Genomic DNA, 25,812 nt, shown 5'->3' on the forward strand with positions numbered 1-25,812 from the left:
GCCGTGTCTGGACAACGTTCTACAGCTCGTTCCTGTAGCTGGACTCTTTGGAGACAAGTGGACTGACTGAGCGTACTTTGGTTCCAGACATTAAAAAGACTGGGTTTGTGCAAAGACAGCTATGCAGTCTCCATGCTTATAAGTGATGCATGCAAGAGACCCTTACAGCAAGTTTTAAAATAAAGGTAGTTTTGAACCTCTTTTGTCCTAGCAATGGTTGCTGTATCAAGAGAACACAAGAAAAGCTGCCAGAAAGGGTTTGTGGCAGGGCAAGGAAATTGCCCGGAATTTACCAGTGGGTGTCAGGGAGCACTAGTTTTATGCTTTTTGTGTTGTAATTTTGAAAATTAATACTTTATGTGTTATATCAGGCTGTGTTGTGGGCATGCAGTGGCAATATCACAGGTAATAAATTATTGCTTATAGTACTGAAACTGCATCACCCTCTCCTAATTTTAGTGTCCCAAAGAAATGCAGCTTAGTGGTTCTCCATTATGGAATTGAATGCAACTGTTTCAACTTCACTGTGGTCTAGGCGTACTGATATTTTAAAATTATTTAATAGTTAAAAAAATCACCATTATACCAATAGTATTGTGATTTCATATTACTTTACTCAGTGGAATAGTACCCTATATCTATATGAGTGTGTGGGATGTAGGAGGGAGGGGTGGTCCAGAGGACTCTCTTCTAAAGATGTTCTGTTTGACATAGAGAGTATTAGAGGTTTGAAACAACCTAATATATTCTCACTTTTGGATACAGGGGAAAAAAAGTGAAATATGAAGCTATTCCCGCTAGAAATGTTATAAATCTTACAAAATACATAAGCTTTCTTTTCTGACATACATCAAAGACATAAAACTTGGGAGATTAAAATATGTTTTTAATCTTGGCTTGATGAGGAAAACTTTCACTGTAATATTTATTATGAGAGGCTCTACTTGTGTTGCCTCTTCCCTTTGTTCTGTTTATATATGACTTCCTTTCTTCCAAAAAAAAAAAAAAAAAAAAAAGTAGGAAGTATCGCTTTCACAAAGCCAAGGGATATTGCAATGGTTTGTTCATTTAAGCCGAATTGTAGGCCCACGTGGCAGACACAAACTTTTCTTTTATTGTCCTGGGTCCCAGAGGAAGAGCAATGCTTTCTGATGGCTTCCCATGAATGCCTTTCATTTGTGGAGGACTTTCAGTGGCTTATGCTGACTGTACAAAGATCAAACACACAGGAAAATTGTGGTTTGGAGAAACTTGGCCAATATCTTTGTTTCTTTTCTCAGAAGTTTTTCTTCTCTTACCTTATTTTTTCAGGACGATATTAGGATAATTAGTTGTAGTTGCTGATGGAAAAAAGCTTGTTGTGTCATTTTCTGTTTAAAGTTGAAATATTTTCCTGCTTATCAGGAAATTTGTATGTATGTATCAAGAAAATAGTAACCATAATTGCAGACTTTCTTTATTGTATTTGGAGTCAATCATATCCAGAATTAGACGTAACAAAAAAAAAAAGTTGTGGCTTCTTGGTCCTGCAATTTGATCTACATTGGGCCGTTGCGCCTGCAGAGTTTTGCTCAAATCAGGTTGTGCATTGGCATAGCCGTTTGTCAAACAGATCTGAGTGTAGGATCTGAGGCATTGAAGTCTTTGTTTCAAGAAATAATCATCTTTTTGAGCTTTTTTTTTTTTTTTTCCTTTTTCATAAAGATTTTCTTTTTGATTCGTGATTGATTTGACTAAGTATTTAGAAAAAGATGCAAAGACCATAACAGCTTTTTAACTGGGTGATAGCATGTTCTGGTAGCAATATGCAATTTTCAATTGCGTTGCTCATATAAAACCTAATTTTTCATGCACGTTTAGCTTATGTTGAAGGATTATTTTAATAAAACTCAAATGGCTTAATTTTCTGAAGTAGAAGCTGAAGCATCTTTAGAGGTCAGATGTAGCTGAAACTGGAACAGCTGTACAACATGCATCCTGGATTGTTTTTAATTGTCTTCCCTTTCTCCAAGAGCAGTAATTCTTGTTTATCTTGTCAAGACCCTTTGCATGGAGCACAAGCGCATCATCCTTGAAGGTCGCATGCTTAACCCCCTGCGCGCTCCCCATGTAAATGGGCCCCGTTTTGTTTTCCTTAATGCGTGAGGGGTGGGGGCCGGGCAAGGCTGTTCACGAGGCCTCAATAACTTGGGGGAAAAGTGTCTTAAAGCATATTTTGTCTCCGTACTGCAGGAGATGAGCATTGCTCATCATTGTGCATCCAGCCAAGAGCCGGTTTGGCAACGGGTTTTTGTGTGGTGTTTTGTTTTGGACCTGTGATACTTTTTATTCCTTTTCTTAGCTTTTTTATCTGAGGCACTGAATTCACCTAAAAATAATAATAATAAATAAGATCTTTTCCCCTTTCCTTTCCTTTATTATGTATTCAAGAGGGTTGTATGCAATGGTTTCTTCATGTGCACTGGATATGTAAGTGGCGAATGAGCAAGGCAAGGGGAGCCTATTATCTCTAGGAGATGAACCAGTAATACATGCTTATCAAAGCAGAACACCATTCTGAATATAGCAAGTTGTAGTTCAGTAGGAATTCATGCCTACAACAAATAATACTTTGTGGATTTTCAAATTGTATTAATCAAGATAGAAAATTGGTTTTTGTTTAACAACTGGTATTTGAGATGAAAATGGATAGAGCTTTCTGAGGCGAAAAAGTCCTGTGAAGTTAAATTTGTAGCCTTTAGTTGTTGTGTTTTAAAATTGGCATACCATGGTAATAACCTGCTTTCAAAAACGGTTATAAAAACATGATTATTCTTAAAAATAGTTGCTGTGTTCTTAGGCTTTGGATGCAGACATCTTGCATATTTTTTCTTCTAAACTATCTAATTCATTCTGTGTTCTCTTTTCATGGGGAGGGTGTATATACACACACAGATATACATCTAAAATGCATGTATATATATATATATATATAAAAAGAAGCTTACTATATTTTATTACTTGTGCATAAGAAACTTTGACTAGCCAAAGAAATTTAAACAGGATGACACATGCCAGGCTTGAAAGAACTTCTTTTTAATGTTTGGATCATATTGATATTTCCATATTACAATGCTTTTATCTGTTAATAATCACTTAAATGTTCTTTAGAAGTGTATCATTTTAAGACCCAAGCAATACAGGAAATGTACATCTTACAGAATTCCTTCGTGATAGCAGAGTTCTGATGATCATGAGAAAAAATTCAAATATCCTATCAAGACAATTGATTTTCTCATGAAATGTTTTAATGGATTTTTACTAAATGATTCTAGAATTATTCCTGTGTTTTATTTGATAATGCATATATCAAAAATTGCATAATAAGATCTTACATAAAAATACAGAAGGGAAGAAAACAAATATTGAATAGAGAGCCTGTTTTTTGATGAAATATGTTCCCTTTTAAAAAATAGAAATTTATATCCAGTATATGAACAGTTTGGATTCTCATTCACGTAGATGATCTCCCTTCTTGGGCTCTCAATACTTTAACATGACGCTGTAGTGCAAATCAAAGCATGATGTCATGTGGATTAATCAATGCTTCGTAGAGCTCTAGTGTAATTAGTTATGAACTATCATTAAAGGTTTTGTATGCGAGGACATGGGTCAAACCCATCTCTTCGTACTGCTGTTTTTCTTTGCTCTGGCAGCACAGAGGCCCAGAAAGTTTTCCTTTTTTTGGTTAGCTGAGAGCCCCTCCACTCTGGCATGTGCTCAGTCCGTGTAGTTATTTCTGCTGGAGGATGCTTAGCCAGCTCGTGTTGATGCATCCTTGACATTGCTTTAACTTTTAGCAGTGGATTAACTGATCCTTTTCAAAGAGTGTAGAGGTGATTAGTCAGCCACCTTTGACCTCTCTCTTAAGTTGGACTTTGCAACTGAACTTGAGAACCTGTATCTTATTTCTTGTGTTGAAGAAGCAAGCATTAGTGAATGGTAACACAGGAGCTGAATGAGTAACAGAATATTCTGTTTCCCAAGTTGTCTTCTCACCGTTTCTGAGCACAGCGTGATAGTGCATGTGTTACTCCAAATGAATGTCCAGAATATTCAGCAAATGAGTTTGAGTTCAGAAAGTAATTGATGGGCATCTATTCCCAGGGATCTGTTGATCATTCTGTTTGTTTTTGTTGTTAGGCACATGAATCACTTGATGAAGTTTATTTTCCGTGATTGGGTTATACATATTTTAACGAAAGCTGTCCGAATAATGACTTTTGATCTACAGTGAAGTTTTCAGATAGTTGGTGATTCAAGCTTTAAATACTTGTGCTCATCTATAAATACCTGAATGCTGAGGGAAAATGAATATGACAAGATCACAACATTTAGAGCTTAATTAGACTTCCAAATAAAAATATTTCTAGAAAAGGTTTCTTATGATTTATGCCCTTGTAGGTGACAGGAAGTAATTTAAATTTTTCAGAACAGATTCGTTGTTCCTCTAAGCTACTTCCGTGTTCTTGTGTGTGCATTTGTTGTTGGGTTAATTGGTTAATAATCTTCCTTTTAAGAATGAACTAACCTTTTTTTTTTTTTTTTCCCCCCCTCTCCTCCTGAGAAAATAAACTGATTACTGAGAACTATATTGCTCCCTTCCTAAGGGTGTGAAGTAGAGCAAAAATCCTTCCTTCAAATTGAAATAAAGCAAAGATGAACCTATATGAGAAGGAATATTAATGGAAGGGAGATAGTCCTTTGATAGCATGGAATTAGCCATGAGTTGGCATTTATGTAGTTGTACCATTAGATCTCCCTGACGGAGAGGGATAACAACTGTGGGGAGCGACCTAACTTTGGAAAAGGTGGAGGGCGGCCTGCGTGGGGGCTCCGGAGCTCTGTTAGCGTCCTGTGACTATGGGGGCACCATCTGTTTTGTGCCCTAATCTAGGGAGAAGAGGATATGGGCATATGTGTCTAGGATTATCCATCACTTGATTTTCATTTGCTCTGTGTGGTGTATGGGTCAAACTTTGTTCGAAAAGTACTCGGAGTACAGGAGAGAAAAATATGTACTTGCCTTTCAGGAGGGATCTGTATTTGCTTTAAGGACAGCATCAAAGATTGTGACTGCATAATTTGGAGGGGCTGTTAGATGAGAGGCAACTTGGTTAACTTCTCTGTGTTCACCTCTGGCAGTCCCCTGTTTTCTATTTGCTGATGTATACATTTGCCTTTGCACTTAGATTGCACATCTTCAATAGATCTGCACTATTTGCATGGACTATAAAGTGCCTAGTGCAATTTTGAATATAAATATTTAATTGTGTATTATAACAAACACACTGGAAGATAGGCATTAAAACCACTACCTCTTTTTGAGATGAGAAACAGGAATTGTAGCTTGTTAAATAGTATGTGGCCAAATGTTACTGTCCTGGTCAACCCCTTTTAATGAGCATTGTCTGTTTTTCACTGTCTGCACAAGGCCATGTTCCCCATGCATTCAATGAATATGTGTAATATATTAGATGCTTTGCCTTAATTTTCTGAGCTCTTCCCAGGTGCATGCTCTACATTCCTTTTCTGCCACTCTTGCCCAGATGACTAGTATGTATGTACTACTAACACAGGTAGGAACTTTTAACGTATGTAACGCTGGGGTAATGAAGCTCTTTAGTCAAGTGTGCCAAAATTTGGCTTCTGAAGCGAAATGCAAGTTCTGTTTTCACGGGGCAGAAATGTTTGCAGGCTCTCTGTGGTTATATTTGTGAGCATGATAAAAGCCTTGAATCCCCGATGCCATTGCAAGACATGATTCAGCTGTACGTGGCGATCTTGCATATGTACTAAATCAATATTCCACTATGGCATGTGTCTCAGGCAAAGCCTGCCCACAGGCGCTTTGGGGCAGAAGTGGATTGCTCTTTCATTTGTTTGTAGCTAGTAGCTTCTCCTGTCTGTGGTGTTTAACCCATTGTGTAGCTTAATTCTCTGTGTTTTAAAATACGTAAAACTAATACCTCTCATACGCCCCAAATGTTTGCACAACTATTTTTTATCAGACGCTGTGCTAGAAGGTAATGTGTCTAAGACAGTAAAGGGGTTTATGGCAGCTACGTAGCTTCACAGATGCAAGAAAAAGTGGTGATCGAGGGTTTGGGTGGCTACTGAATTAAGGTTATTCCTTTTCAAGGAATAATCAGTCATCTAGTGTTACGCTAGACAAAAGGCAGTCACAATCAAAACTGCAGTCATAAAGACTCACTGTATTCTTGTCCTTCATAGCTGTATTAATTTCAGGGAGTATGAAACAAATGAGCAAAAGGAAAAATTTGGGACTGAATTGCAATGCGTATTGAGTGCTACAAAGAATGGAGATGTGTAGTTTGGAGATTTTGATATATGTCTATATATGCATATATTTTGAGAGGCTTGCAAGTCACCTGCTATGCTAGAACTTCAGTGTAAATTAGATCAGACAGAAGAGCCTTACATACATGCAGAATTATTTCAGTTAATTCCAACTAGTGTTCATTTAGGTGTTTGCTTCCTACTGTGAGTTGACTGAACTACCAACTTCGTCTTTGGAGACCATAATTTTTGCCTTGCTTTTCCCCCAAGTAATTCATAATAGTTGATGACATCAATTTTCAGCGTGCTAAAAACAATAGTAATTTCAGGGTAATTCTTTTTCCACACGTAAGATGGAAAAATCACTTTACTGTGTGTTTGTTCGTTACAAACGGAGCTCACTTGATGGCGAAGGCTGTCACCTGCAGAGTTACCCTGCGCAGGCTGTGCGGGATGATGCAGCGGCGCAGAGCGCACCCGGTGCTGAGGGGAGCCCTGCGCCGCGGCCCGGCCGGCCCAGCAGCAGCGGGTGGCAGTGAAGCATGGGCTGCCACGCAGCCCTCCGAGCTCGAGCGTTTGCCATAACTACTGCTTGCGTGTGAGCAAAAGGGGAAAGGAGGTGTGTACAAAGCAGTGAATTATAACAAAGAGCACTTTCTGCTTCAGTTCTCGTTCAGAAAACATATGTTCAGCCATGCAGGCAACAGTTGGGGTAAAGACACACTGTAGGTTTGGAAACAAAAGGCATGTTCTTTTCTTGCATTCACAATGTTTTCAAACATATTCACTTGTTAGGGACTAGCCTGTCAGCTGGATCTTCTTGCAAGTGTGATTTCTTTTTCCTGACTCCTTTCAAAAGCTTTTTCCCCCACAATGTTTTACACTTCATATAATCCACTATGCATGGCAGGCCTGCCTCAGTCTTTGTGCTATTGACGTTTGAGGGCCGTGCTCGGGGAGAATGTGGCTAAAGGGTAACCTTTCACTCACCCATACAGCTGAAGGTGCTAAGCCACTCTCATTCCAGGCATCGTGAGTGGCTCAGTTGCTCTCTCTGGCTGGGGTGGGTTACACATCACCTTTAGAACCTCGCTGAACCGATTAGTGCAGCAAAAGTCTGGGGTTTTGAACTTCATACACTGTTTTATCGGCAACTGAGTACTGGAAGTCTTTAAGACCTATTTAAATTGTGTTGAATTGTCCAATTAAAAAAAGTTGTTTTTTCCCACTACTGGCAATTCATTCACTTTTGAGATGCTAGAATCATCTAAAATAACATGATTGTTACCTTTGGATTCCTTTTCCTAAGCATATAGTTGGAGATTCTAGTGTAGGTGCAGTTATATAGTTATAAAAGTAATGGTTATTTCCTTTATGATATAGGAAAAGACTCTAACTAGTTTAATCTGTTTATCTCATTTAATCTCGTGTAACTAGAAAATATGCTGTTTGACTCCATGATGTAGTTAAATGGTACAACTTTCTAGTGTAGACAAGATGTTAAGTTTCTTTGAAAATATCCAAGTTATCTACTCTCTGTAGGTTTTTCTAGGTCAAACTACTCATCTATCAAGTCAGGTATTCATCCTTTGTTGTCAGCAGTGAATACCTCAAAGAGAGGCAGAGCTCCCTACATTTTAATGCATTTAGACTCATTGTATTTAGAGCTTAAGCATATGTCTCACTTTAAGCATTCTGCTCTATAATTGGGTTCCCTATGTGCTTAATTTAGATGTGCTGAAACACTTTAACTAATTGTGTGCTATTGAATGCAATGGTGGGGGCGAATCCTTAATCTTTGTGACAGTGCTTTCATAACAGAAACTTGATACTCTGCTCCTTTTACCCTGCAAAAATACAAATATTACATATCTTAAATCTTTTTAGACCTTTATTTAACTACATAATGTTTTTATCTTGTTTTGTATTTTTTCCTGTATTGGATTTTATCATCTTTGAACATACCAGTGTTGACCCTACAAAAAGTGGAGTTTTATGTTGCCTTGTGGATTTTTCATGTATCTGTTGAAGTTTTGAAAGCGTTAGCTGCCTTCAGAAGCCTGGGAAATTACCACTCGGGAACATCCAGTGATTAGGACTTCCCGCATAAGGTTTCTCAGCAAATGAGGATAACTTGGACAACTAGAAAATCCACAGACAAGAAAACTCTGTGTAAATATTTTCTACTTGAAGGTGCCAACAAATACATCCTTGCCAACATATGTCAAAACTGCCAAAAGATCTGTGAGGATAGGGATTAACTTCTTAGCACTGTCATTTTAAGAGCTTTGAAAGGGAGACATTATTTAAACGTTTTTCTCTGACTGAGTATGACTGAGAAGATGTTAACGGTAGATAAAACTAATATAGAGTAGTTAATGATACTGACATGTATTCCAAGTCTGCACCTTTTTCGTGAGCTCTGTCAGACATCCCTAAGAACACTGCAGCTTTAAAATAAATTGGTCTTCCTTCTCAAATGAAGTTTGGTGATTTGTCTCCGGTCTGATAAAAGAAAGCACATGCTAGAATATTGCTTTCTTTCAGATTTTTTTTCTATAGGCTCCTTAAAGGTAAATTACATTTTTAGGTGATGTAGGGACTTCTCTGAGTCTTAGGACGAAAACAGTTAATAATGATTTCTTTTCTTCCAAGTCCCATGAGCTTGCCTTCATTGTATAGTTTGCATATAACAGCTAGTAGGAGTACGATGTAGCAAACCTTAAACAAATCTATTAGGATCACCATGGCAAGAAACTTAGAAAATGGCAGGAAAAACGAACAATGATTTTGTAAACCCTCCAAAGGTCAGAAAAAGGCTTTCAGTAAGTATGCAGAGGCTAGAAATCAAATCCCATTTCCTATCATAAGAAACCAGTTGTTTTAGCAGCAGTGCTTAATGTACTGTATGTGAAAGATTTAAGACTAGCTGGAAAGCTTTGCTTCTGTTTTATTAGGCTGCTATTGAAAAGCCAACAGCATAACTTCAACTAGGTGCTTTGAGATTTCTTAATGGGCTGTCAAGGGCAAGACACCAGGTCTGTGCTATACTAGCTCTTTCCTGTACATTAAAACAACAGGGGCCAAATGATCATATACAGAAGTATGAATTACTTGATGCTTTCTCTGTTCCATATGGTCAGCCATGTCTTTGGCAATTAATCATGTACAGAATCAGTTGAGTGCTCTCTGAAGCATTGAAGTCAACATTTAGTTGTACCTGTGCCAGTGGGGGCAGTGGGGGTTGCAGGCGTAAAATAGCAAGATGAAGAGCTGCTGGCGCCGAAGCCGGAGCAGCTGGCTTCCATAAACAACACTTTTTTTTCCTCTTTACCTTTTTTTTTTTTTTCCCCTTTTACTTTTTGACAAACATGAGCCATTTTTCAATATCATCCAAAAACATGAGAGTTGCTGAGTGAAACCTTGATATCTGGCATAGTGGATTAATAAACAAAAGGCAGAGAGCTGAATTTAATGTGCCCAAATTGTTGGGTGATAACTTAAAACATACTGGCTACTTGCATCGTATCAATGAAATCGTGTGCATTTGCTCAGGTTTCAAGTAATTATTTAAAGTAAAGAAGGAGGAAAGAGTGGTTTGTAATCAATTACTACCTTTTTATTTCATGGGAATTATGACATGTCAAATTACATGACTTAATAGATTTCAGGGTTTTTCTCTAAAAACACATTTCTAGCTGTACGGACTTTCATCAAAATATTCTTTTTTCACTAATAGAAGAAGTTGCAAAAATAGCAAGGAAGATGCAGAAAGGCATTAAAATTTTTAAGTCGTGCTTACCAATTTCAAAAACTGCTTTTTTCCTTCCCATGTTAGTTAGTGATTATTGAGCGTTGTCTGCCAGGCTGGAGTGGAAGAGATTAGTAAAGACTCAGAAGTTTATCCTATTTAAACTGACGAAGAGGAAATTAAATCTTAACTTGGAGTGAAAATCTCATTTGCTGACCCAATAAAGTGGGACCAAGAGGCAAACTGTCCCAAGTGCCACTTTGGTTCAGAATGAAAGGCTAATTTGTTTGACAGAATATTAGGCTTCATGTCTCCAGCTATACAATGTTTCTAATCTTAAATCTACCTCCAGAGGCTTGGAGGAAGTAAAACGTAGCCGTATTGTGACTACTGGCATCTTGGCTGAACATATCCTAGGTATGGATCCAACCTGGGTATGGTTGTAACAGTTTTCATTCAGTGCCATGTCACTGATTTGTGTTGTTAGTGGGAAGGAGGCAAATGCTACATTGCTCTCTCTTGATCTTATAACTTCCCTTTCTCACACAAAGCAAAAAGATGCTCTGGTAGTTGTTGCCTATTAGGTCAGCTCAGCTCTAGATCTAGTTCTACCGTTTTACCAGGAGGACGGTAAAGGATGTATCTTGTCCAACACAGTTTTTAATGTGGAGGGCCCGATTAGCAAGAGATCTAAATCTGCATATTTTTGAGGGATGGACGTGCATGTGTGTTAATACCATTCCATTTCAAAGAAAATGCCCTAAATACATTCATAGCTTTTTAAGGAAAAATGGGGAAGACTTGGTGAAAATATTAACAGTGCTTTCTGGTAGAGAGCCATGGTGCCAATGAGACAAGAAGTTGCTTCCCCTTAGTGATAAGCAATTTGTGTAATCTCTTTGCTTAGGTTGTCCAGGATATGTTTTTGCCAGCTCAGGAAGCAGAAGAAAGAGAGTTTCAGCAATTTGTAAACATTACCACCCTCAAGAATCTCTGCTAACACCGGGATGAGATAAGGCAGGCTGGGGGGCTGGTCACAGTGTTTGTTTATTCTACTGTCCTGTGGTCCCCAGTGTGTTGAAAAACACTGAGTCACTGTTGGGTCCAGATTAGAAACCTGAAAGCTTCACTCAGCATTGGGCAAAAGGGGCCTCTGCAGACAATTATCTCTCATTATGGAACATTAAAAGAATTGAGACACAGGGTCAGATTTTCTTTGACGGGATGTGCAGCTATAGTGATGTTCAAAAGAAGGTCATTCCTGCCCTTTAGAGCAGAGGTGGCATCGCCTGCATTTCTGATGGTTTTTTATCAGTGTTGATGTGAGGAAATGGCTTTCCCATCTGATAACATCTTTGACCGAGTTTCTTGAACCCTTGACCTTTATCAGTCAAAGTATATATTGAATCCTCTTGTTAAAAAATAAATTCCAAGTTACCTGGAGAGGAGAGAGAGAGAGAGAAAAAACATACAAAGGAAGGTGTTTTATAATATTATTTCTCTGAGTGTTATTTCATTTATTAACAAATTTAAAATTTATATTGAGACAATAATTATAGCTGGTTATTGAGAAATGCCTCTAAAAGCAGCGTATCAAGTAACATTCCAGATAACTCTGCCTTCAGCGTCCTGAGGAGAAACTCAGTTAAATTGCTATGTGGTCGTGTTGCATATATGTGTTGTGTTGCTTTATAGTGCCATTTGATCCTTAAGGTAGCTGAAACTGGGCTCAGTAAAGAAGCATTTTTAGTATCAGTGTTGAACTATAGGTTTGATTTGAATTGTGTGCATCCCACTTTATATTTCCAGAATTAAGATAAACCTGTAGGTATAGAGCAGATGGTAGACAGGAGTATCAAGGTTGTAATTTGGCCAGACCATCAGAATTCATACAAAAACACTCTGCAGTTGTGAATATTTGGAGCAGTGGTCACTCACCCATCTCTTCTGACTGATAACTGTGCCTTTGACAGATTTGATAGTTCATCATATCCTTTTTTTCATCAAATTTTACCTGAAAATTCCTTAGATTTTCTTAGCTTTCTATGGTTTATACTTTGGGAACCACTTACTTAAGGGATCTTGATTTTTGATGCCTAGAAATAGTTATACTCCCAGCTGTATGGTTGCATAGTGTCATGAAACTGTGGCTTTTCTATGGTCCCAGAGAGAAGCAGGTTTGCAAACTATGACTAGTTTCACCATTTCCTGAGGAATTTCCCACGCTATTGTGATTTGTAAGGCCACAGAAGAACTCCAAATGGGAAATATTGCTGTACTGTGACTTAGCAGTGTGTCTGATGGTGCTGTAGTGCAGAAATCACCTTCACCTGAGTGCTGTCTGACATCTTGCACACAGGAGCAAAGAATTTCAGCCTTAATAGGTGTATATGGAAAGGTATAACAGGCATACCTGCAAGACAAGTTCCTTTTCATCTATTAAGGGATGCCAGTTTCTTCTTGACATGCTGGTATGGTCTTACCCCTGAAAGTTCCCCATTGGATTCTGCTTCAAACTATGTGGTGGCTGGAAGTGAGCTAGAGATCTGGGTGGCTGAAATTGGTTGATACTAGATCTCGTGGAAAAGATGTTGTAAGTCATGCAAGGGAAACCTATGTCAAGGAATCCTTATCTGAAAATACTGTCTGGCGCTGTTTGCTTTCTAATGTCAGAGTGGGGTCAAGAAGGTGATCCTTATGGATAGAATTTTTTGAGTTTTTTTTCCATGAAATGTGGCCTTTTGATGGGAGTAGTTCATTGTGATGGGGTAATGTGTTTTGGTAGACTAACTGGTAGAGATCTACAAGAGAAAAAAAAAAAAAAAAAGACTTTCTGGATATTGTCCTCCAGTATTGGTAGTGTTGGTAGAAGTGTTTTCTCTCTCTGTGGACCTTAGTCTTTCTGCTTGAAACCATCGTGGTGGTCACCATGCCACCTCTACTCTATGTGCTTTACAAATAATATAACCAGAGTATTATTCCTATTCTTCCAGAGTATCTGGAAAGGCAGAAAAAAAAAACTGTCAGACCAAGGATAGATTTTCTGTTTTCACAAACTAAAGGTAACAGCAACCATCTATCTCCTGGAATCCCCAGAGGAATTTTTGTGTGTGTGCATTTGGGCAGGGCAGAACATAATGTATATTCTGATGTTTAGAGGGAATCTATATGCTCTATCTTTTTGTCATGTTATTCCCACGAGGGAAGCCATGCTGCTGGTAGCATTTGCAGCTGTTAGACTTTGGTTATACCTGAGTTGTGTTTTCAAGCTCCTTTCCACAACTGTTTGAGTTTGAGGGGAAAAAAAAAAAAAAAAAAAAAACTATTTTTACATTCCTTTATGAAAAAAAAAAAGGCTTGTGCAAGCAGTCTGTCCCCATTGGGTCATCCTTCTCCCAAAACCACTTAGATACCTCAGTCTTTTTGCTTATCCGACTGAAAGTTAGACTATCAAAGGTGATCAGCTGAAAATCAGCAGGTTAAGAAAGAAGCAGCAAATAAATTAGCCTGAAGGAAGAGTCTGCAGCCTGAGCGGTGGCTGCACTGCTGCACACCCAGGCAGCAGATGTCCACGCTGCTCCGCAGACGCGGCGGTAGGAACGAGCATCAGCGCGTGCTGTTTCCCACCCGGCCGGAGATGGCCAGCAGGGAAAGGAGGAGAGGGAACCTGGGGGCGTTAGGAGCAGAAGGGCAAGATGGAGTAAGGGAATTAGAGTTATCTTTACTGGGTGGGTGAAGGACACAGATCTGCATGTTCACTGATTCACCAGTTGATGCACTATCTGGAAAGGGTGGTGACTTCTGGTCTACGGACACAGAATGAGATTTTAGTTCAAAACTGACCAAATCTATTCATTGCTTAAGCATCTTTTGGTAATTTATAATTTATTCCCGAAATGAACAAGTTATTTGTTTGCTTGAAATATTTTTTGATAAAGAGAATGTGAGGATATCATTAGAAATTCCTTTCAGAAGATACAGTACAAGTGGGAATTTTCTACATTAGCCTCAGCAAGGATTAAAGGGAGTGGGAAAATCCTCCAAATGAATGCCGTATTAGGAGGGAAAACCTCTGATACAGTTTAACACCACAAAACATTAAAACCAGTCTTGAAAATGAGAGCTGGAATGCACAATGTCTTGTTGTGTTACTTAAGGCAATGAGATCTTAAAACTTACTGTATGTGCCATGTACATTGATTAAATACCAAATATATGGGGGACATTTTGATCATCGTTTACAGTATTGATTTGTCAGCAGTTAAACTAATAAAAAAGTCATTGATTTACTGTCCTTATTTGCTTATGGGCTTTTTATTAATTTTATACCTTGTTTCCTATTTGTGGATTATAATTTTCATAATTTCTTTTAAGACCAGCCTGATCCTCTGTGAAGTTGGAAAAGAAGATGAAGCTGTGGAAGAAAGGAGAGAAACCATCAGTTGCCTTTTGCTGGTTCTTAATGAACGACAAAACCTACGTAAAGAATGGACAGCAAGGTGAGAAATTTCAGCAAAACAATGTGATGTGGGATTGAGAAAAAGCATATCAAATATACTTTTGTAACACTTCATGGGTAGAGGGGAAGAAAGGAGCTTGATTTTTAAAGAAAAGAAAAAGATTTTTACTATCTGTTAGCGTTTTTCTCTGAATTGAGTAGCCAGATGTTCCATTTCTGATTTCAAAGTTAATTCATGGGGTGGAATGCTCCCTTACTGTGCTTAATTAGTGCAAACCATTGATAATAGCTTGATAGGCAGTATATGCATTTGAAGATTGCTATTGCCTTAGAAGCCATAAGGAATTCCTTATATTACTTATATATGACACTGTCGTCAATATTCTTTGCTGGTGTAGATATGCTAGATGTGCTTTTGTCCTTCTTGCCTGCCATATATCAGTTATGATCATATTGACATTTTTCTCGTGGTGTCTTATTGGTGTTAACCAGATTGTGTTGGGTGAGATCAGCAGGAATGCACTTATTGCTAGAATTCACAACATATGAATATTTTATTCTACTTCAGAATTATTAAATTGAATCTATTACCATGGTAAAAAAGCAGGTAAGTTGCTAACAGTGGTTTTTTTTTTTTTTTTTTTTTTTTTTTTTTTTTTTTTTACAAGTTGTGAGTTTTTTGTTATCATTGGAAAAAGGTTATTAGCAGGTAAACGAATGTGTTTCATAAACCACAACAGATATGTCATATTTCTAGTTCTTTAGTGGTATGCGAATTCATAAGAGAGAATTTCCATTATATGCTGTCTTATCCTTGCAATTTCCCTCCTCTCTTTAGTTGCTGAGAGTGAATCTCACCTTTTCTTCACATCTCCTTTTGAAATCTCTAGAGTTGTGTGTCACAATCTGTTATGTGATATTTGTGGATTAATTCTGATATCTGATTACACAAATGAGAAGGTCAAACTCCCAATCTACAGCAGCTGGCAAAGCAGTAGAAGTCCTAAGCTTGCAGTTGCATACAGTTCTTGGCCCAATGTGTGTAACTTTTAGGGTGTTTTTTTTTTCTTTCATGTTCCATTGCTGTGTTACTGAATAATGCAAGTGACTTGACTATATTGGAAACTGGGAAGATCACAGGAGAGAGGAACACAGAGAGGTGTGTTTCTTATGTGAACCAAAATAGAAATCTTCCTGAAGAGAGGAGATGTGTAAACAGTTGTAATGAGGGGAATAGTTTTTTAGGGTTCTAGTTGAATAGTGTTTTCCTAATATACTAAGTCATCAGGAATCATGACAAGAGATGGATTTAAAAATAATCTTTTTACAGCATTTCTGGCCTCTACTTATTCACAGTTTAATCGGAAGCTGGAGCCACTGTTGCAGTTGTAAACACAGTCCCCGTTGTCTCCGGCCCAGCTGCTGAAGCCCTTGCGTGGGGGCGGGAGAGCCTTGCAGGCTGACGAAGTGCAGGCCTCCTTAAACTAAACACCTGAAAGAAAGTTTCAAGAGCACTGTGCCTTGAAAGCTCCATAAGAAAGTGTCCTTTGAGTATTAAATATCCATAATTCCCTTTCTTTCCATTTGATGTTTCATGTCCTAGTGACCTATCGGAGTCTCATCCATATCATCTGCATAAACAGGCTGTTACCATGCGCCTCGCTTTGCCTCCTCAAAGTCCCAGCTAGATGTCTGGAATGAAGCACGGACTGTGGTAGCCATCAAGCATACGGTGGTGAAAGTTGTAAAATGTTGGCTGTGGTACTAGCAGGGCTTGCCCGTGTTTTAGAGATCAGGCTATTGTGTACTTTGGAGTTACATGAGAAAAATGTGCTTGGACAGGAAATAATTAGCACTTGTCAAAGGGCAGGCAATAGGTTACAGTATTTTACTTTCAACAGACTATCAGGGGATCAGCTAGATTAGATAATAGATTTTTTTTTTCCTCTGGAAGTTAAATACAGATGACTCTAATTACATTGTGCATTAAGGAGTACATTATGAGCAGTACAACTTCAAGAAATTTAGGTCAACTAAAGGAGAGCAGCTGGCAAAAGCTTTACTCTGCACTTAAGTCTTCCCAGAGCTCTGTAGCCTTGCTGTTGTTTCATGGGTTTCATTTGTGCCATTGGCACCTTAAAAAAAATAATAATAAATGGTAGGAATTGCTAATACCAACTGCCTGGACTTCTACAGATTCAGCTTTTCTCAGAGAAAGCTATCTGACCTTTTTTGTTAAATCCATCTGTCTGCTAGGGTAAAAGCATGTCCATGAATGGCTTCCCCTAAGTAGTACCACTGTTTCTGCGTGTTAATCAACTGAAATTACTATATATTTTTTATTTATTTCAGCTCTATAGTCCAAAAGACATGGATGTGCACTTAGTGTTGTGGCTTGCTATGCCATGTGCGTAAGCATGTGCTTAGTGCTATGACCTTTCAAATGCCCGTGACTCCAAGATGTCATCAGTATCTTAAGTGTCTGAGCAGGTCTTTTAGGGATCCAAGTTGTTCTCTACTTCAGGTAGAACTCGGTGAATGTTGTGCAAGTGTTAAAAGAAATGGTCCAGAGTTTCTCAAGGCTCAGATTTGTTTATGCTGCATGACGGTGTCTGATGGACAGGTTGTTATAGCTGTTAAAGAGTTGCTCTAGCCCTTTGAACTGACCCCTTCTTGACCTCTGCTTATAAAAGGTCAGTGTTCAGCTTGCAAAGCAAGGGAACCTTGGCTTCTACTGTAGCAAAAAGAGGGCAAAAAGAACAGCTGTGAATTTTGGACTGCCCATGCAAGCTGTAGTAGACTTTTTAGGGTCACTGTATGATAATGAAATTGTTACCAAATTATATGGAAATTTAACAGCAATAGTGGGAAAGAGAAGGTGGAGTCCAATGCATTGGGTTTGATAAATGAAGTGTGAAGTTACCCATCTGGCTCTAGACAGCCCTCTTTTTTTCCACGAAAGGGAAACGTTTAAGAATAACCATGGTACATCTAGAATCAATGACCCATACAGAGAGCTGGAATAGATCAAGATTTAATGGTGACTGTGGAAGAAATTATCATTTGAAAAGTGAGACAAAGGATGAAAAAGTACAGTTTAATATCTGCACCTGATTCATTTTCAAACAAGATTATAATATTTTGAGCCCACTAATGATGCTATTGACATTTTTTAATTGTACTTTCTTAAAATGTAGCTAAAACTGTTACTTTATCATGCAGTTATAGTTTGGATAAAAGGCAGCGCTTGAGTTTTAATAGAGAATTGTGCTTTTCTGACCAGGCAAATGCACGGTAGAACTGGACAGTATAGTTCAATAACAATTGTAACTCTCCTTCCTCCTCTTAATGGAATTTGTCTCATGTTACTTTAAGGTTTGTTAAGTTTGATTTTTTGCTATATTCTCATCTAACTTTACTTCCATTTACTACCAAATAAATTTGTCATAAATAAATCAATGATAGGTTATTTTAGAGTAATACATAATCACATTCAAATTATTAACTACCAGTAAAAAAAAGTGTATCCATTATTAAAAATCTTTTTCATGCAAATATTTTATTGGTCTAAAATATTGCTGTTATGAGGTAGACTGTTGTCTATTAGGCAATTTCCCTGAGTGAAATTTGCAATGACACTACTTCTCATAAAGAAAATCCAATCAGGTAAAGTTTGGGGGAAAGGCAAAATGAAATAACAAGCTAAATGACAAGAAAAATAAGATTACGCATGATGGTTGTATTTAGTTCTACTTCATCGAATTCGGAAATCTTTATAATAGAATTTTCTCTAAGCCATTATGACAAGTTGACATAGTGAAAACAGAATAAAAGTTCAATAAATAACTTGAACCGAAGTAAACACTGAATTCTTCTGAGATTTAATATTCTTATGAGATAAGCAGTGCAAAAATGTTAATTGATTATATCATTTAAGAATCAATAGCTTATATCTGTGACTCACTGGAATAGCACAATAAGAAAATCTTTTTTTAGAGACCTTTACTATGAGCAGTCACATTTGGTAGATTGGATCACTATATACTTCTACAGTTAATATATTCTATATATCTTTGCCTTATACCTTGAAAAAGAACCTCTTGAGTATCTGTTGAGAGTAGGAGCATCTGTTTTAAAGTCAATCTGCAACCCTTAGTCTTTAGTTTTTTCTCATCACCATACATGCCTTTGTCTAAACCCTTCTTAGAAATAATATACACTGCACAATTTTGACATACAAATGTAAAAGTATATATATTTTTCCAGATGCAAGAAAGGCTCATCTTGTTATTAAGATGGTCCTACTGCTCAGTAATACCTGGATTTTTATGTGGATATTTTGCATGCAACTTTAAATTATAATAGTGTTTTTTTTAAGTGGCTCTTGTGACAATTGAGTTGTAGTCTGTGGTAGAGCTTGCACGCTCAGTAATAATAATAAAGAAGAATGAGAGAGTAATCCTAAGAATAATAGACATGTTAAAAGGGGCAAACAGGAGTATTTTGAGATATTTTATTATTTTCTTTTTTGAAGAAAATGCTAAACATTTCTTGGGCCCTACCTTTTTAAAATTTTATGTCTTTTGTTAGTTAGTTTTTTACCCTATAAGCCATACCAATGATGGTGACATATTCTCTTCCTTTACAGAAAAAAAAGTTCCCTGGGTTAAGAAGTTAGCATGGACTCTCTCTACATATCTGAATTGCTTTAAAGTGTAACCAGTTTTATCTCTGACAGTTCAGACTCGTGAGACCAGAATAATGTTCTTTTATGTCACAGGACTGTCAAGAGGATAAATATATGAAAAACAGTGAACTCTTCAGGAATGGCCGTACGGGGAGGTGCACTAGTTCCTAGGATGAGACAGGCAAATCATGGTTATCAAGCCAACTGTGATAGTTAATGATGGGGAGATATTAAGGTTGTTTTAAACTTCTTTTTTTCTTCTGTAACATTAGAATTTTTTTCTTTTTTTTTTTTAATTGAAGAATCCAGAATCCATGTTTGAAAAATTAGCAATTGCTACAGAGGTGTGTGATTGCCAGCAGGATCTTTGATAAGTCATCCTGGCTGGGTATTGTGTGTGTCAGCTCAAACTAATACTTGGTAAGTGAACAAGAAGCAAGTTTGCCTTCACTACTTGGGTAATTGTAGCAAAACAATCTAGGCTATTATTGTTGGATTTCTTGATATTCATATCTTGTGTGTTCTTTAGAAAAAACAAATGGAACTATTAAGCATCCATTATAGAACCTAAAACAGTTTTTAAGGAAGTAAATGTCCATTGTACGTAGATGTTGTCGCTGAATACCATATGTAAATTAGATGAATTCTTTCAAGGAGGATAGAGAGAAAAAAAAAAAGAAAACCTTGTGGCTTTTGAATGAATGTAGGAAACTGAGACTTCAATGAAGTTGTCAGGTCTCCTGCTGCAGTTATGCTTAGACATCAGCTGCCTCCATTGACCTTTGACTTTTCTCCCGTTGGTTATTACTGGGTTGCTTTTGATACTCGTGACCCTTCCTGTTTTCTGCCTCTGTCTTTCACCTGGTTTCTTGTATTGAGGAGTCAGCGAAGCAGCCAAGCTTGGGATCAATAAGTTCGAGCACCCTACAGAACAATGCAAATACTGCTTAATTCAGTACTGCTGTTCAGTGATCGCTGTTTGCTTCCAAACTGTCTTGACTCTTGGAAAGAATTTGTCTGGAAGATGTGGATGTTTGTAGAATATTCCATTTCTTACCTTGGGGTGCAAAAAATCTTGAAACATTTAGCGTTATATAAGCCATCTCCTATAAGTCACAGAATTTCAGCTCTACGTGTGTTTTTTTTTCTGTCTAGTTCCTTCATTAAGACACTTTGTGGGGACTGTTTACTCTGAGGGCTACTTTATCATTTTAAAAGCCATGAAGAGTTACATCATCTGGAAAACTAACAAATATAATAATTTTTTTTTTGCATTTCCTTTGATTTCATACTTTACTTCCCAGTAGACTACACGGGCTTTTCGAAAATTGAGACAGTGATGCTTTTGAAAGTTGACAACTGACACAAATGCAGCCCTTATTTACTGTACAATTAGATTCCAAAGCAAAAAAGGTACAGAATTTTCCCAGTTTGGCAGAGTGCATTTTATTTTTATTTATTTATTTTTTAACCAATTGGTTAAGTTTGTTGGAGGTTTGCATTTATTTCCTCCAGATAGGCCTTTAATGTCAGCATGGGTGACATTTCCGTCTTTCTGTAAGCTTTCCTGATTGCAGAACAAGAGAAATTGTTAGTGTTGTTTTTCCAGTGGTTTGACAATGATTTGCTCCCTACCACTGGGAGATCTCAATGCTGGGAACAGAGAATATAGGGCTTCCAGACTGCAGGATGCTGGAGACTGAGGGTATCACAGAGGTGACAAATTTCTAATCTGTGGAGACAGTGTTAGCCACATGGTCAGGCAGTTTAACCACAAAGTAGCATTAGCATCAGCTGTCATTATTCCTGCAAGAGAGAATGGTGTCTGCCAGAGGCAGGGGAGAGGAAAAAAGCAGGGGGAAAAGTGTGTTGAACATTGCTCTCTAGCTACCTGTATTAGCTAAAAACCTGGTGTTTTGAAATGGGAATAAAGGGTGACTGGTCCAGAGAATGAAGAATCATCATAGATTTATTTTGCTTTATACACTAAAGTTTCTTCTCCAATATCAATCTGTACTTTCCTTTGCCTTCAGCAAAATAGTCTTACTGTCATGGTACATAATATCTCCATAAAGTCTGCTCACCAACTGAGTATGAATTAAAACTCTGTCTGAAAGGAGACCTTTAGAATTTTTCTAGTCTAAAGGCAGAATATCTCTCCTCTATAAAATAATAGATATTTTATCCAAACAGGATGTTAGTGTTGCTGTTGCAGTTGCTGTCACTGTTTAGTTTTATGACAGATAAAGGTAATTAAACTGGGAAGATCTGTGTTAAATTTTATATGTTGTATATATAACCAGTACAGGAGAAAACAGAGGACATCATAAAGGGTTTACCTAGGCCAACAATCTTCTTAGGTCATTGCATGAGACATGAGTGAGCAGGATGCTTATAGAAGTACCTAACTTAAGTCTTAAATGGTGTCAGCCTTGTGTTATTAAAGTTTTTCCACATATATAGCACTTGATGGCTCTAGGGATTGGTAATGAAATACAAAGCCTTTTGTTTTCAGGTCAGTGGTTCAAATATGGTTCAGGTAGATAGTGCCAAAAACGATTCCCACTGGATATCCGTGTTTGATGGCCTATATAAAATGCATTGGGTCTCTGATCCTGGTAGGCAGGTGTGTATATCACATAAAGCAACTGTTACAGCTGACACTAATTGGTACCCTTGCTGGCATTCCCGGAGCAGCCAAAAATTAAATGGATGTAGAAACTGAGCAAGATGCTGTCAATGCTCTATGCAGTCTAGGCCATGGTTGTGAGGGAGTGATAAGCCAGTGAATATCAAATGTGGCAAAGAGGCAAAAGAGCATGTCAGTCTGTTGCATTTTTCTCTGTTTTTGCTTCTGCTGGAAGTTGTGACGGGCACATGCAGGTATCACGTGTGAAGGGGAAGGCCTCATGGTTGGCTGCTGAGCAAGGTGCGGGCCATTGGCAGGCTGAGGGTGGAGAGGCACCAACTTGCCAGAAGGAAGTTTGTGTTTCTTCTGCTTAAGGTATTCTCTAAAATCAGAAAACACAAGAGCTGTTATATAACATGAATTGTTTTGTTATTTGTTTAATTTTAGTAAGTGACCCCAAATGGGAATAATGCTTAAGGATCATATAATGGTAGCAGATGACAATCCTCCTATAATTCGTTGAGAATTTTTGAAGTGGAAGCAATACCTGCATTTGCAACTTATTTATATTTCCATAGTGTGGTATACCAGAGATTCTGGCCTGGGTTGATGACAGAGCTGGGTTCATAAGTAAGAAACATATTAAAGAAATATCTGGGAACAGTAGTGATATCATTCAAAATGAAAGAAGTAGTAATGCATAAAAAGATGGTATGAAATGTATCAAAAAGATTTACTGAGGAACAAATGCTCTCAAAGCACAAGATTTGTGGAGGAACCTGTGGAAAGGCTGTTTGTTAAGAAGAAAAGTGGAAGTAAGATAGTAGTAAAGTAATAAGATTTGGAGAAGGGAGAGGGTGTTCTGCAGGCAAAGGAGAATTTTAAGAGCTGCTAATAGGAGGGTCTACCAGGTCCTTTACAAGGATAAACTGAAGGTTTCTATCAGCTATGCCTGCAGATTTGGTAGAGTTAAATTTAGCCCTTGGTGATCCTTTTTTTTAAAAAAAAAAAAAAAAAAAAAAGATAAAAATGTACAAGTGTTAGAGTTTTAGACATGGTCACAATTTTTTTTGCCATTTTTGGGGCACATTAACTTTTTCATTTTTATTTTCTCATCGAAAGTATCAGTCAGATAATTTCAGGGAAGATTTCTTGGCTTACACGTTGATTTATGAGGCTTCAGGACATAATGCCACATTTTAGATTCTAAAATTTGCTAGTTTTGTAAATCCTCCTGCCATTACATGAATCTGTTGAATATCTCTTATGAGTGAAAACAATGGTCTTAGTCAAACTTTAAAAAGAGTTTATCTCTAAAACTGAAGTAATTTTTGCTTTGCAGTGTCCACTCAGTTTACTAATATTGTTATGGATTTTGATGTGCTGAATAAAGGAAGTTTTTTTCCTCCCTGCTTATTGGGTTCTAAATGGTATTTTCATCCAGTTTTAGCAACAGGCTGTCTAAAAATGAGGACAGTTCAACATGTGGTCTTTTTGAGATCTGAAAAATCTTCCAATAAGAATTATTTTTGGCCACCTAGTATAGGTTGTTTTCAAGAAGTACTCAAGTAATGCAAAATAACTGATGTATCCACTCCAGAATAGATCACTCTATTTGGGCAGCATGTTGATAGTAATACATAATTTGCCACATATTTGGTCTAGCCATTTTGTGTTAGAGCATTCAAAAAGTGTTTTAGATACTCTTTGATTTCAATTTGGAGATAATAGTTGCAAATTCTAAAAACGGATATGGGTAGAAGGGATGGGGAGGAGGGAGGAAAAGGGGGATTTGAGAGGATGGGAGGTGAGATGTTGAAGAGCAGTGGGTGTCTCTTTCTTTTTTTTTTAAACTGTTTGGCTTGCCTGTAGGTGACACTGTTGCATCGTTTAGCTGCACATTTTCTCATCTCTTGTCTAGGGACCAAAAAAAAAAAAAAAAAAAAAAAGCTTCATTAAAATAGTTTGAGGAGATTCCAACAAGTATGATGTCCTAATGATTCCTTAAGTCTTGGGTAGAGGGCAGAGCCTTAGGGAGAGGAGCGGCACATTGTCCTTCCCAAAGATGGCAGCAGTTTATAACGGGAATTGCTGCTTCAAATTGGGGTTGCCTTGACAGGCAAGATACTGCAAAGATTGTTATCCATGTTTCTAAAGACAAGTGCAATAACCAAGATGATAATACACTTGGAAAAAAAATCTTAATTTGTAGCTAAGTTATGGTACTATCAAGTTAAAATGTTTTTCCTCTGCTGAAGTCATTTAAATGAATGCTGTGTGCCACTAAGTGAAGCCTCACAGAGGCTTTCTCCTTTGCTGTTAAGTGTGCTGGCTCCCGAGCAAATGAAATATTCCACGAGGCTTGAGCAATCATCTCTCTCGGAGCTGCCGTGTGCCTGCTGCCAGATGTTCAGGTGCTGCTGCTGCTGCTTTGACATGTATATTTCTTCCAGGCAAAAAACAATATATACATCAGCCCAGGTGCAAGGTGGCCTTGCCAGCAATCCTGCCTCCTCCTGGCTGTGACACTCATCCGCTCCCCGTCACAATGTGTACATTAGACGGGGATTGTAATTAACCCCTGGAAAGCATAGGTTTCACTCAAGTGATGTGCACAGTAATGATATTGTTAGCTTCCTTGCTTTCCAGTTTCACCATCAATTATGCCATGTGTTTCATCCAGTTGGTGCCACCCTCCCAGTGTTAATTATAACCTACAAGACTGTTACAGTTAATTTTATGGCAAGCATATTGTCTCTTCAAGGCTCCACAGCAGCTCATAAATTATCTTGAAGGTAAAATGTAACTTGGGGAACTAGTTATGAAAATTCCATCCATCTCGCTTAGGAGGTGCAGCTGCTACTGTCAGCTGCCTCGCTGCTGCCTTGTGAAGGAATTATGGTGGGTCAGGTTTAAGAGGCTCGGCCCAGGCTGTCACTGCGGAGAAAGGCTGTCCTGGCCCTGTCAGACAAGTACCTTCTGCCAATCCCTTGTGGCTTCCTGGGGCCGCCAGTAAAAGGCAGGCGGTGCAGGTGGAGAGTCCCCAAGCTGTCTCTATTCATTACTTTACAGAAACTTGTTTTAGGTAGGCAGGTACGGAGACCTTTTCACTGTTGTCATAATGTTAGGCATCATCTGCAAAGTGCAAGCTGGATAACTCTATAAATAACTCGCAGTTACGTTGAGCCGTGGTAGCGGAGAGGAGACGATTAGCACTGTAGACACACATGAGAGCTCGCTGCCTTGTAAAATGACTGCTGCTTTAGTGGTGGCTATGGCTTGCTTTTGGAGGAGCACATCTGCTCACTTTTATTTTGAGTACACAATTCAAATAGGTGTCATTGCACTGCTAAGTCATTTGTGTTAGTTTAATATTAAGTAAATTAGCAAGGTTTAATACTAGAATTATTTATGGCATCTGTTTGTGTACTATTTTTGCCAGAAGAATTACACTGTGGTAAAACACTCAAGTTTGGTTTGTTTGTTTTTAAATCAGCTACTCGGAACAATGAGCTCACCATTCAGGGCTACTTTTGGTAAACTCACATTATTATTACAATGCCTTATTCTGCTATTTATGGTAATAATTCAAGATTACCATAATGTGTAATGCCACATTCTGCTGATGTCTCTTCCATCTGTATTATGTATTTCATTAACTGTAAATACTGTCAAGCTATGGGAGTTCCTTTAAGAATAAAACTGAAGTACAAATCAGGTTTCCTGAGAGATCTTATTCCTTCCCTATCTTGACTTTAAAAGCCCATTTGTGTGTACAGTGTTGGTTCCTAGTGTCATTAACAGCCGGGAGAGCAGGTGAGGAGCAATTTTTGAAGCCAATACTTGGGTAGTTCCATAGGTAGCCAGTGTGCAGAGCCGTTGTAACTGAGTAAATGCTGTGAACTGAAATAAGGAGAAAATGAACAAACACGGTAATGAAAACCAGC

General features: G+C 38.0%; 1 protein-coding gene across 1 annotated transcript in view; it reads left to right on the plus strand.

Annotated features, from left to right (window-relative positions):
* Nucleotides 1–25,812, plus strand: part of FTO (FTO alpha-ketoglutarate dependent dioxygenase) — a 205,955-nt gene that overhangs the window by 77,708 nt on the left and 102,435 nt on the right. Inside the window, 1 exon segment of the mRNA XM_088530890.1 lies at nucleotides 14,465–14,589. Coding sequence (XP_088387016.1) covers nucleotides 14,465–14,589 — 125 coding nt within the window.

This window comes from Tinamus guttatus, unplaced genomic scaffold (assembly GCF_059628265.1).
Source record: "Tinamus guttatus ecotype Peru unplaced genomic scaffold, ASM5962826v1 Tinamus_guttatus_pri_ptg000389l, whole genome shotgun sequence".
Lineage (NCBI taxonomy): Eukaryota > Metazoa > Chordata > Aves > Tinamiformes > Tinamidae > Tinamus > Tinamus guttatus.